Source organism: Paramormyrops kingsleyae, chromosome 6 (assembly GCF_048594095.1).
Source record: "Paramormyrops kingsleyae isolate MSU_618 chromosome 6, PKINGS_0.4, whole genome shotgun sequence".
Lineage (NCBI taxonomy): Eukaryota > Metazoa > Chordata > Actinopteri > Osteoglossiformes > Mormyridae > Paramormyrops > Paramormyrops kingsleyae.
Genome location: NC_132802.1, coordinates 12,421,866 through 12,435,556, shown reverse-complemented (window position 1 = coordinate 12,435,556; position 13,691 = coordinate 12,421,866). Strand labels below are relative to the sequence as shown.

The 13,691-nt window shown below is 43.5% G+C and overlaps 1 protein-coding gene across 1 annotated transcript in view; it reads right to left on the bottom strand.

The window, feature by feature from the left end:
- opcml (opioid binding protein/cell adhesion molecule-like) overlaps window positions 1–13,237 on the bottom strand; it is a 269,242-nt gene extending 256,005 nt beyond the window's left edge. The window contains exon 1 of the mRNA XM_023835141.2: window positions 12,911–13,237. Within this exon, the coding sequence (XP_023690909.1) occupies window positions 12,911–12,971 (61 nt within the window). The 5' untranslated portion in view covers window positions 12,972–13,237. The remainder of the gene's footprint in view (window positions 1–12,910) is intronic.
- Between the last annotated feature and the right edge of the window lie 454 nt (window positions 13,238–13,691).

The following is a 13,691-nucleotide window of genomic DNA, read 5'->3' as shown; positions in this document are numbered from 1 at the left end:
TAAACTTCCAGACGTCCGCCACACATAACCATTTTCCGCCGTGTCCGTCGCTCCTTAATAGCTGCGCTGATATCCCGCGGCGTCCGCAGAAGCTTCCGACTCGCACCCCGTCGGGCGGCTTCCTGAGAACCAGCTGTGTCACCTCGCCGCCCGCGCCGCTGGGTCGATAATGCCTCAGTGACGTCGTAGCGTGCGTGTGTGTGTGTGTATGTGTGTGTGTGTGTTTGCCATGCGCCTGCTGGCCCACTGATTGGTTTCTCCTACTGGGACTGTAACCATGGGACCAGTGGTTTCATCTCCAAGCTGTGTCCAGCCCTGCTGTCTAACTGCCAGCTCAGTCACTGCTGCCCCAGCTCCAGGCCCCAACAGCAAGACAGGCCGTCTTCAAACAGGACGACAACGCACACATTCCCCGGCATCTCTACCCCCCCTGTTCTCGCACCCACTTCTCTTTGCTTCTGATTCTTGTTAAGATAACCCGTGAAGGAGTGTGGGTGCTTTCATGCCTCGTGGCACACAAATCCATAAGATCAGAAACCACAACCTTGATGGACACATTCATATACTTGGGATCCGCTGCACAGGGACACTACAGCCAACTCATCCTGGAACGGGAGGCTTTCGCTGTATAAAACAGGGTTTCAGTCACACGCAGAAGGATTACCCTGGACGCGTTCCGCACCCCACGGCTTTCTCGGCATGGCACCGGTAGCTGCTTACGGAACATGCATTCCAGAGCTTTCTGTAATGGCTTCTGGATGCGGAACAGCCTCTCGTCATGCCACAGCCATAGAACATAGACCGGCTGATCTCCTGCGATGTTGAGGTGGACACAGAGCGGGCAGGCCTTTTGATCACACACGACAAGAATCGGATCGAATCAAACCTTCAAATCGAATCAAAATGTATCCATGAAATGCACAACAGAACAGCATACAGAAGGAGATACTGGCATGAAATGAGTTTCTCTGAGCTTCCTGCAGTAAGTCAAGTTAAGAATAAATTAAAGCCAAATTAACAAATAACTTAGTAAAAGTAATAAAAGTAAGATAAAACTTGTTGCATAACTGTGATGCAGTAGGTCACTGGATTGCAGTGGTTTGCAGAGTGTATGGTTTAAAAACAAATAAACAAACAGCTGCATTGAAAAACCATGCCCCCTCCCCAGTTGAGATCCACTTCAGCAGATCTGTACTAATGTCAAACAGGCAGGACCAACAGGGGTGCCTACGTGGGGGCCGATGGGCACAGATCTATTTAACGGATAAAACGCTGCGCTTTTTCGGCAAAGTTAGAGTACAGGGGAGCTCCATGGGCACACAAGCCTGTGCTCAAGCCTCCCATCCAAATCTTCACAAACGCTGGTTTGTTTCCATAGATGCCCCCCTGCCCATAGCTGCCTGCTGGCTGATACGAAACTTTCTGTTCATGCATGGCGGGTCGGGTCGGGTCCAGTCTCAATGTGGCGCAACACTATGGACTTCTTGTGCTCATTTTGGCTAAAAAAAAAAAAGAAAAAAGAAACGTCCTGCACCAAAATATTATGCTGTTTATTATTATGCTGGCGGATACAAGAAAACATGAATTGAAGGCTAACTGCATTGTTCATTGTATTAGACAGAAAACAGCTTTGCTTTAACTCTGAAAGAGATGTGTTTTTTTTCCCCGTTAAAAAGCCATTGGCTACTGTATGTTTATTCAGCACTTGAATTCACAAGGGAAGTTTGTTACAAGACAGACATGAAAATAAGGACAGTGCCAGTGGTGATTAGATCTGATTATTAGTGCTTGCAGTCCCCGTAATCCCTCCAGGAAATGAACAAAAAAGAAAAGAAAAAAAAAAACACAACAACCTGTAAGTATGACTTAGCCTGCGCGCTTGTCATCTTGACTAATGGTTCTATTAATTCAAGCTGAGAAAGCAGGATGACATCGCTTGGTTGAGATGGCCTTGCAGGGGCCGTACCGTACGGTTTTCCGGAAAACCGGCCTCGCCGTTCGAGTTTTCCCCGGACCATCTGCCGCACGGCATTTTGGGAGCCTTCCAGGACGGCGTCTTCACGGCCCCCTGCGCCACAGAGTGGAAAGCGCGGCATGACATCGAGGCCGGGAGCCTTTGCACGGACAGGGATCAGAGCCGCGGGGGGATTCTGGGTGATTAAGGCTGCATCTGAGAGGCGACTTAATGTTTTCTGTTAAAGAAGCACCAGATAATAAATTTGGTGTCTCCCTCAGTGTCATGAACGTAGAAGACTACGGATGATACCTGTGAAATAGACAACCATAACTGAACTGTAGGATTCTGAGAGGCAGTGATTGCTTTCCAGCCAAGAACACCACATAGTTTGAATGTTAGGTGCTGTTAATGATTTGATGCCGTTTTTTCAGCATCTCTTTAGAAAGTTTACCATTTTTCTCTGTCACGGTCAGTGGCTTTGGATAGTGAAACATAGAGCTGCTAGAAGCACATCACCCAGCAAGTAGGAAACACCAGTTAGGGCTGGTTGTGAGTTATGGAATATTATCATACATCAATCCAGGGGCAGGACCACAGGCACGCTGGCCCCAGCTGAAAGCTGATTGGCCCCCTAGCCTGTCACTCTCCAATTCAAAACACATAATAAGGTTTACCCCTCTTATGTCTCCCACCTTAAAAATTCCTAGAATTGCCCCTGCATCAGACTGTACATCAAACGTCAATTTCTTGCTGATGTTGAAGTAATGAACTGCTCCCTACATAACCTCATAGGTCTGTGATATTTTAATCTTTAATCAGACCTTCATTTTTAAAAGTGTTTTGCCTTCTTTTTTATGTATTACTGCACCCAATGCGCTTCTGAATCAGAAGAAACAGACAAAACAAACAGACTAAATTCCATCCATCCTATACATGGTCGCAGAGATCTAGAGAATATCCTAGAAGGCAGGGAATAACCCAGGATGGGTCACCAACCCATCACAGGGTGCGCGCACACACACACACGCACACAAATTCATTTAGGCATGTTACAGCCAACATGGAGATTTGGAGGTGTGACGCAACAGAACTGACCACTGTACCACGCATTTTCAGGATTAATACAAACATTTTCTCAAAAGACAAACAATAAATAAAATATAATTCGATGCATTCTTATGCTTCTAATTTGTGTAGAAGTTTTTTATAGGAAATGGGAAAATCATTTGTCCTTATTGGTTTTTAAAGTCTTCTGTGTAAATGTATACAAACAAATGCAATAATTATACTTAAAAAATGATAATTAAAATGTAATACAAAGACTGCGTTTTATTCTATAACCCACTTCCGTCTCTTTGCAAAATGGGCCAAAACCACATATCATTCAAGAATCTAAATGGGATCCAGACAGGGTGACAGGCTCAGATTAGACTGGAGTGGTCAAGGCCTCGTCACAGAACCAGTCAAAGCCCTTGTGGCACTGTAGGCAAGCTACATCTCTGGCCTACCCCGTGTGAATCCAAGTGAAACCGGTTTGCTAAGTCGGCGCCCCTTCAGAAGCCAGCGTGCAGTGAAAACCCAGCGCTCGCTTCCTCCGTTTGCCCCCGGAAACATAAGCCTGCTGTCAGCACGCCAGCTGCACATCTCCACCTCCCTCTTCCGCCCCCACACAGAGCAGTTTGCGTTTCGGCCAGGGCTGCGACCTGCGCTGTCATTTTTTCCCAGCACCTCAGACCTCCTCCAGCTCGCTTTTTCGTTGTGACGACGGAGAAGAGCCTCTGCCATTTACCGATGAATTAACACAGATTCACTTCAGAAAAGCCAGCGTCTCTCGGGCTGCACTGCAAAAGCATCATGCAGATCCATAACGAAGTGCTGACGCAGAGCCCGGAGCGAGGCACTTCCTGCTTAGCTTGCGGCTGAGCAGAGAGGTCCAGGGAAAAGCCTTCCGCTGCACCCATGGCCCCAGAATACCACATGACTAAACAAACAGGCAGAGATAGTAGGTTCTTCTCGAAAGCCAGGCAATAGCATAAACTGCTACACAAGATACAAAATTTTTATATGGTGGCTTGTGCCTCAATGAGTTGTAATATGGTTTCACTTTAACTTTTGTAATAATTATAAATGATTAATGATAAATAAATAATTTTGGTTAATCAAAGCTTGTTTGGACCTCCCTTCTTTTCTGACTCTAGGCCTTATGATATCACTCCAGTCCTCCATTCACACTGCTGGAGTACTGTGATGGTGTGTGTGGCTTTGTGGATTAGGGCTCTGTGACCAGAAGGTTGCTGGTTCAAATCCCATGGCTGGCAGAGTTGAGCTCAACTTCAAATGCTGCTGGGATACCAGCTAACCCCTGTTCTCGGATCATCATTGGTACCTCGCTTTGGACAAAAGTGTCCGCTTCATGTAATTAACAGTTTAGTAATATCACGAAACCACAAAGTAATAGTATTGATGTACTGATTGAAATTTCACGGTCCAAAACGAGTAGCTGAGTCAGCACTGACTTGCTGATTTAATGATGGCGGGCCTTGGGGTATACAACACCATGTCCGGGCACAATTCAGCAGCGGAAACATCATGTTCCACCACTCAAATCATACATTTGTGTGTGACCCCTACGGTTGGAGGGGGGGGGGGGGGCTGTTATCCACAAACAATCATTTCTCTAAATATATGCATTCTGAGGAAGCTAATCAACTAGCAAGCAATGGCCTTCTACTCACTATCTATTCAGTCTGTGATAGCAAGGAGGGAGAGAAGGGGAGTGACCTTTTTACTGGGGCCCCAGAACAGCAAACCCACCCGGGCCGTGGGACAGCACGTCACACCGCCTTTCCCGCCCTTAAGGAGCGAGCTAACAAATAAAAAACACACCAAGGTCAGGACAAAACGCAACACAGTGATCCAGTAGCCGGCATGCAGCTGAAATGCCGTATCGACCGACAGCTGATTGAATAGCAGAGACGGGAAGCGCATGAGATGCGATTCAGCGCGTGCCTTTCTGCATAGTCAAGGTTTATCGCTCACACCCATTGTCCGGATGAACATCGAGATGCAGCGTCGTACAGCCAGAAGCACCTGACGGCACAGGGCTGCGTGTGAAAAATTTTCAACTCTTTATTGTCATTGTACTCGAGCACTTTCAAAGCACTGTAACTGTCACGAAATAAAATAAGCCCCTGATCCCAGCCGAACAAGAAGCATCTGCCGTTTATTATGTTAATACTGCCTGAATGCCGTTAGTGTTTGTACTCAAGAAATGTGGCGCATAAAGGACCACTCCAGGCTTGATCTTCTGCTGACCAGGCCCAGCGAGAATTTCCTATTTTAATATTAAACATTTCCATTAAATTAGGCGTAACTGCAAAGAGCGTGATACATCTCTGTACACCATTTCAAGGACATTTCAAGTCTCAGGAAGAGGTACAAAATTTCCTTTACACAAATGCCTCTCACATCAGACTTTACCTGTGTTTCCAAACTGATCTTTGGAGTGTTTAATCACATCGCTAATAGGAGCAATGACCTTTTCCATGCAATAAATGTTATGATGATGCAGCCATGTTAATATTTGTTCCACATTTTGCGCTCTCAGTAGGAGGCAATAACTCGAAATACAGTGGATACCTGTAGGTGGCGTAGGTGCCTTCGCTGTGGGATAACGGATGTGGATTCAACGTGCGTCTTTTCAATTCGTGTTTAAGTAAAGTAACGAGAAAACAAAATATATTTTCGAAGCATACAGAACGATGTGGTGTTATTGTTTAAGGGCTTAGGCTGCCATTTGCATTGCTGAGACTGAAGGACTGCAGAACACATCTGAATGGGGGGGCAGGGGGGCGTAAAGTCATGTCCATGTGTCTATAAAAAAAGGACATAAACAGGATTTTATTAATAAAGTTTTAATGGTTTACATAAAATTATTTTTAAGTAATTTTTTTCATGATTGTTCATCACTGCATTCTTAATGATGCTCTGAAAGGTACCCAAAACCCCCAACGCCCCCCCGCATGCATGTGCGACAGTCCTTACTGCGACATCTACTGTTGCTACACCCACTAAAATATCAGGATGCCGTTTTTAGCCATGTCCGTGTCACTAAGCCCAGAAAGAAAGAGGAAACATCCTAACTTAACAGGAAATACATTATGTAGATAAATGCAGCACGATGTTAGCTTTGAAGAATTAATGATTTGCGCTGCATGAAGAGTAGAACAAATGGATACAGCATGTAAAGTAGACGTGCAGGTTAAAGATGGCGAGCGGTGGTAATAAATGACTTCCCTACAAGTACCGTTGGGATTTCTGTAATTAGCGCAATCGTTTGAGGATTATAATGTCATCTTGGCCTTGCTTTTATCAAAGTAACTGTTTTTCCTGCAACAAATAAATGAATAATAAGGAAACAAAGTGTTGCTGCTAGATATATTTCCTGCTTTGCCATGATTTTGCCTTTATATGTATCCTTGGTTGGGTGTTTGGCCCATAAGGGTTAAAGTGTTGTGATTTGTCAGTGCTGTGAATGCAGTAACTTTTGATTCGACGAGCCACAGTTAAGGGCAAGCCCCTTGCGAATGGGCAACTAATCAACCTCTATGTGCAGCACTGATGGAGTAATCTTCGAATTATGCTCAGCTTACATTTTAGTGTAACAGAGAGCCATGTTTATAAATTATAATGAAAAGCAAAATAAAATCTTTTCAGAACTGGACATCTAGGCTGTACACCACAATGGTAGCAACCTTAAATTTACAGCTGTTACAGGTGGGTTCTTCTGCCAAGAGTCCCACAAGAAATGCATGCTTATGTTTGAAGCAGAAGAAGAAACTAATATGCTGTATAGATTGGGGAGCCCATAGAAAAGTATACAACACTGTAAACACTACTGAAAGTGGATGGATACATTTCATTTGATTAATTTTATGGACAAGTTCCAGGAAATGTTAATACCAAACCATATTGCTGTATGGTAGCTGATTTTAAATATTTAGGCATAATTTAATCCCTTTAATGATGGACAGACAGACAGACAGACAGACAGACAGATAGATAGATGGATGGATTGAGGAATGGATGGATGGATGGACGGATGGACGGACGGATGCTTCCGTTAATAATAAACCGGATTGACAGAACCAAGAGCGTAAACTCCTGATAATCACTGTACAGAGAGATGAGAAGAGGGGGGCCCCCGCGAGGGGGGGCCAAAAAGAGAACAATCAAAAGGGCACGAGCGCCAACAGAACACGAGGAGCCCCCACGGAGACCTGCGTGCCCTCTGGGAGCTTCGCGGGGCATCGTCATGGCGTGATGTGCCCTGCAACCTCCGCCACAGAACCCCGGCATGTCAGCTCCCAGACACGGCTCTGTTACCTTCCGCCAAATAGGACTTTCTGCAGACAAAACTTTTTCCCGTGAATCCATTTCTTTCCAGTTCTTTATGAAATAGCAAAACAACAGTGCATCCATTCCGTTTTACCTTTTCATGTATGAAATTAATATATTTTACTGCTATTAGCACATTAAAGTCCTACATAACACACTGGGAGCTGTCACAGGAGAATGTTTAGTTGACCTTATAACAAGACTTTCCATTAATTATAGTCTGGCTTTTTTTTTTTTTTGTTAGGGCAGGATCAGAGTAAGAAAAGCATAATCCTCTGCGTGGAGTGTTTCCTTTCAAGGGAGCGGAGCGCGAGTATATTTCTGTATGGCCCCAGGGTGAGAGAGCTGCCATAAAAGAAAGCATTCATATCCGGCTTGGCATTAAATGGGGGGCGATTCTTTAATCCTGCAGTCATTATTGATCATTTTCGCTGGGCGTGCACTCGGGCTGGCCAGCCTAAGAGGCACACGGGACAGATGGGAGTAGGGCGGCGAGCGGACCGGGCCCATGGCCAAAAGGTTGTTGGTTTAAATCCCACAAGGGCAAGTGCTGTCGTAGCCGGCCTGCTTGGCACTTAACCCGCAGCAGATCAGAAAATACACGGCGTCATAAATGAATAGTGCGTAAAAGCAGTTCCCCCCCATTAAGGTGCAAAACAAGCACTGGAAGTATCTGAATGCATGTCGCTTTTCATTTATGCCATAGACAGCTTATAGTTACATTAAAATACATAACATTCACACAATTATGATGTTATGCAAATATTATAATATCCTCTTGAGAACCAGGGGGGAAAAAAGTGTTTTAGTATAGATTAAAATTTGATTAGACAGGAAGAGGAAGTTGGCAAGGTCACATCGCCAAGGATATGCTGTCACCTTAAAGCCCTAACTGTCCTCTTTACGGAACAGTGGGACATAACAGAGTAGCATGTACAGTATGAGACATATGAGCAAAAACAGACGAGAATGAATTAGAGGATTCTATAAAGAATGGGATGGATGGATGGATGGATAGATAGATAGATAGATACTGTAGATAGATAAAGAGTGGTTTTACTTAAGTACATGTCACTTGGCAAAGTGTACATGATGATGTGCAATAGGATGCACTTCGCAGTGAGATATGCTGTATAAATGCCAGACCATGTAGATTTTTAGCTATCAGTTAGATAATCATACTTGTGATGTATTTTTGAGTATTATTAATGGTAATAACCATACTTTACCAGCGAAGGCCTTACAGACAGGGACACAAAAGCATGACGCTGTGTGATAAAAGGAATCCCTAGCTTTAAGACTCTCTTAGCAGTGTCATTCCGATATTTTGCACCAAAACCAAATGCATTTTATCTAAATCAAGTGTCTGCACTCAGCTGGGGTCAGAAATTGTACTCACGTCAACGCTATGCAAACCATTATCATTCATTCAAGGGCTTCATGAGGAGTGGGTTTTGTGGGGGGGGGGGGGGGGGGGGGTTGTATTATTTTATTTGTAGATTGAAGCTCCAGAGAATGTCACCAAAGTCAGGGGGGGGGGGGGGGGGCTTTTCACAGTTTCTATTTTTTCAAAGCATCTGTGTCTGTGTCTGTGTGTTTGCCTGTATGTGACAGTACGAATTTCAAAGTCACAATCAGTGTCACGAGCGATGACATACAGTACCTGCCCATCAGGCATTTGTAGCAGTTAGCTGAAGCCCCGAGAAGCAGACCATGAGTAAGAAAGTTCGCCCGTACTACAGCAAGCTAAGGGCTGACACGCTGTATTGGACATTACGGTCGCATCACGAAAATCCCTCTCTCTTCGCTTTCATGGTGAAGAAACAAAGAGATGAGAAGGGCGAGTTTGGAATTGTACATTCTGCTCCACGGACCTTCCGTATGTCAGACTGTGATGCATCTTGGGAAGTTTCAGAGCCATTTTATATTATTAAAAGGTCTCCCTTTTACCTTAGACAAGGCAGACGACTTAATTCTATCAGCACAACCAAAAATGCCAGAGTTGATCTTTGATGTGGAAGCAAATACAGTTTATCTCCAATCTCAAAGTTAAAGTTCATCTGTACCACGTGCTGTAAGCAACCACAGAGAGGAAAAGAATTTTCTAGATTTCAGATCTTGAAACAATTTGCAGTAATGCTGTTTACTGTCACCTCGCTCCTTATTGATAACATCCATTTTCAATTACTGCCATGCATTTTTTATTCATGGTGTTGATTGTGGCCTGTTTTTCCAGTCAGTTAATAAAGTAGATAGATTTCTGATTTATTTATGCTGCATGGCCAAATCACTCAGATTTGTTGAGATTACAGCCATTATTGTACGCATACACAAAACAAGTGCAAGGAGTGATTATGCTGGATGTAAGGATATACTGTTGTTAACTCCACAAAGTAGCTACATGTCATTAAAACGTAAATATACATTAAATAAGTAACAGAGTTGTCAGTGTGTTGCAATTTTCTCTCGCAGCCCAAAAACAGTGTAGTTGATGTGAATCTCTAAATTGTCCACAGTGTGTGAGTCTGTGTCCTACAAGGAGCTGGCAAAGCATCCTGGGGCCCCCCTGCATTGAGCCTCTGTGCTTCCTGGGATAAGCTCCGGGCTTAAGGCCAGGCCGCACTTACGGAAAAGGGGCGGGTGAAGGTCAAACGCAGAAAATCTTATGACCATCTTATTCCCAAGACACTTGGAATAAAGACGTGGTGTGTGGCCTTGCAGAGTCCCTACAGGGCTCTATTTTTTAGATCCAATAAAACCATCTGTGACAATCTCCAAATATAATGTTGATCGTTGTGAGAGAAGGCAGAGAATTGCAATTATCTAGGAGAGACTTAACAGAAAAACTAGAGCGCATGCTAGTTTGTCTATTTCCTAAACAATTTGTGAGCTATAGATGGAAACAGAAACATATTCTAAGATCTCTAATGCATTACTTATTTTATTGTCACATCAATTCGAGGCACGAAACCCCTCTGTTTGGAGAAAGGCAGAGCGGGAGAGTTGCTGATCTCATGCGGACAACAGAATTGCAGTGGTGTTAATGGTGAGCTAAACTTTCACAGCTTGAGACTGTGGGCTGGTTAGTTTTCAAGAGATGCAGATATTAAATCACAGGACAAATCATTGTAATCAAATCAAAGTACCAAGCTTTGGAAATGCTTTGTATTTGGGACAACTTAGCTCCAGATTGGTGGCCGTGATAAGTAAATGGGATTTTGGGATTGGTAAAATGGATACACATAGCATTTGTTTGTTATTTTGCCTTGCAGAAAATTCCGCACAGATCATAACCACTGCAGTGGTTTTTGAGGAAATAAACAAAGACATTAAGGGTGTTCTAAAGTGTAGACAACAACAACCCATCGTCCAATCCCATAGGCCACCCCACACCCATCCTCAAACCATATAATACACACTTACGATGAAATAGCCTGACATTTAGTTGTCATAGTGTAACAATATATGAAGTAAAGTCATTTCCAACCATTGGCATAGCTAAGCCTAAACATCCCATCTTCATTACAACTTTGCACATATTGTGGGAGATGTACTATGAGAATTCCCTAAGCCAGTGTTTCTCAACCCAGTCCTCAGCGAACCCCAGCCAGTCCACGTTTTTGCTCCCTCCCAGCTCCCAGCGCACCTGTACCAGCTATTCGGTGTTCCTGATTGGCTGGGAGCTGGGAGGGAGCAAAAACGTGGACTGCCTGGGGTTCGCTGAGGACTGGGTTGAGAAACACTGCCCTAAGCTGTTCAAGGCTAGCAAAGGAGATTGGGACTATTGCAAACTCCAAGGTGCCAGTAGGACCATATAGTATATTTGTACCCTGCTTATTTGCCTGACAGGCAATGCAGGGGCTAGACCTCTCCCATTAACAATGACAAATTATTTGTGCAAGTCAAGTAAGCAGGTGAGTGAAATCAAGAGAAAGCAGCAAGCGAATGTGAGGCCAGGAGACACAGCTAAACTCTGAATGCCTGTCTGCACGTCAGTCATTTCACTGATCGCTGATATTGACGCGGTGCAATTAAATGACAAGTAGACGAAATTACTGCTATTTGTTAGCAATTAAATCAAGAAACAACTCTGATAATACCTGATAGTCTTGGAGTAATCTTAAAATAGCAGACAATATCTCTTGAATATATTCATGTAGCATAATGAGAAAAATCTCCAGCTTGTATAAAATATTAAGGCAGTTGTATTATTTAATCCCATCCCAAAACTGAAAGCATAATTGGGCTGAAAAATAACAACTAAACAAAAATGGATATTAAAACTCCAGAACCCTGTCAGCACTTTATTTATCTATTTCCAGTTGTTTGGTCTGGTGGGTGAAACAAGCCAGTTTCCCACTAGATCTACATTTTTCTATTAGACTTCGAAGAGTGTGTTTGTGTGGGTGTGTGCAGGTACACACAAGGGCACGATATTTTGACTGGCTCCTGTGCTAAAGCGAGGAGAAATTAAACTACCGGGAGCAAGATATTATAGGTTTTGTGTAACTGCAATTATGAATAACTCCCACTGATATAATTAGACCAGACAACAGGTTTTATGCAAAGCTTTGGTACTCCCACATAACACAGCAAATTTCTTGTCTAAATGTTAAAGGATTACATGCTTATGGCGCGATATTTCAATAGGAAGCTGTGTTGTTTTCCCTAAAAATGCTCCCTTACAATGTTTCAGCATTAACAATCAAATTTCAAATACAGTTAAACTGGCTTCCTATTTGTTTATAACACTCTGTATGTTTGACATAAAAATCTTTAAAATTTTGATTTTGCCACTTCTCATGCTTAACTGAAAATCTGAAAGGCACGCTAAATCACAATATCTTGCTTTGAGGCAGAATCAATAAGAAAAATCAACCTCACTCTAAAATACTAGATTATGATGCGTTTCCTGAGCTTAATAGGCAAAAGCTTAACAATCAATATTCACAAGGCACTAGGCGTCTGGCAAGAGATCTGTTGTATGAAAATGACTTAATTTGGCCGTTTTCATGACAACCCCCTCATCCTCCACCTCTGCTCTCACCTGATGATCGTCAAAACAATAAGTGCAATTATCACAGCAGACTCAGAAATCACTGCCACCACAGTCCAGTATATATAATGCATAATAACACCTCACCCCCAAGCTAGACAAATTTCCATTAAATTATTTTTTTTCTGCCGCCTTAGTAGTCACTTATGATCTCTTTGCCCGTTTTAAATGATCAACAGCAACTTTTTCTTTATCTGAGCTGGGAAACACGCACATAAAATTGGTTTCGAGATAGATCGCCTCACTTATTACTGGCGTAAGTGATGTCAGTGAAAAGGGGTAGAAAGAAAAGCATTGTTCTACTTTTCTTCAAATAACAATGTATTTTTTCCAACTCCCTATACTGCTAACTGATGGTACTGTGACAAGGCTGTATTGTAATGTGTAGGACTCTAAATCCTGCCAGCACTTCTTGCGGCGTACAAGGCATGCTTTTCCGTAGTAACTCCCCCCCCCCCAGCTCCCCTACCCTTGAAGAGAAGCAAAGGCAGTTTCCTCACCTGGAAACACGAGCAGCGCAAACACCCACGATAAGATGAGGAAGCAGACAGAATTGTGCATCTTTCCTGCGTGCTCTGGTGCTGTTTTCCTTCTTGTTGTTTTTTCCTCCTTTTTTCCAGTCCACGCTTCTTTTCCACAACAGTGATGCGTTTACGGAGCTGGTTTTCCCCTCCACTCCTTGGGAAATTAATTTGCAATTAATTTGCAATAATTTCCCTCCTCTTCTCGCCTCTGACGTTCTCTGTGAAGGTTATTTAAATCCAGCGCAAGTTGATGCGAACGGAGGACTGACTTCTCATTGATTATTCTCACACTGACACTGGAAACACTCCGCAGTCTCGAGGAGAGGGGATAGCCCCGCCCCCGCCACGCACCGATTGGCTGAGCCGCCGGCGGCCGCAAACAGGCGCTCCGCTGTTCGGGGCGGCCGTTCCGCGGAACCTCTGTATGACATTAGAACACTGCAAAGAAATAAGAATAAATAAATACATAATAATGAAAAGGTAGCCTCTAAGTGACCTCTCGATTTGTTTGCAGCAAAACCGCGTGAAGGTGACTAAAATTAATTTGTGTCCTTCAGTTCAGTGCACGTTAAAAGCAGTGGTATTGTTATTGAATTCTACATCACAGTACTATTCCAAGTGGATGTCATGCGTAGCCTATTTTTTGTTTAAATCTGAAATATGATGTGAACATAATACACGAGCACCATGTCACTTCTGACATTTAAACAGTAAGTATTTAAACTGTGCTCTCATGAAAATGGAGGTAAACAGCAAA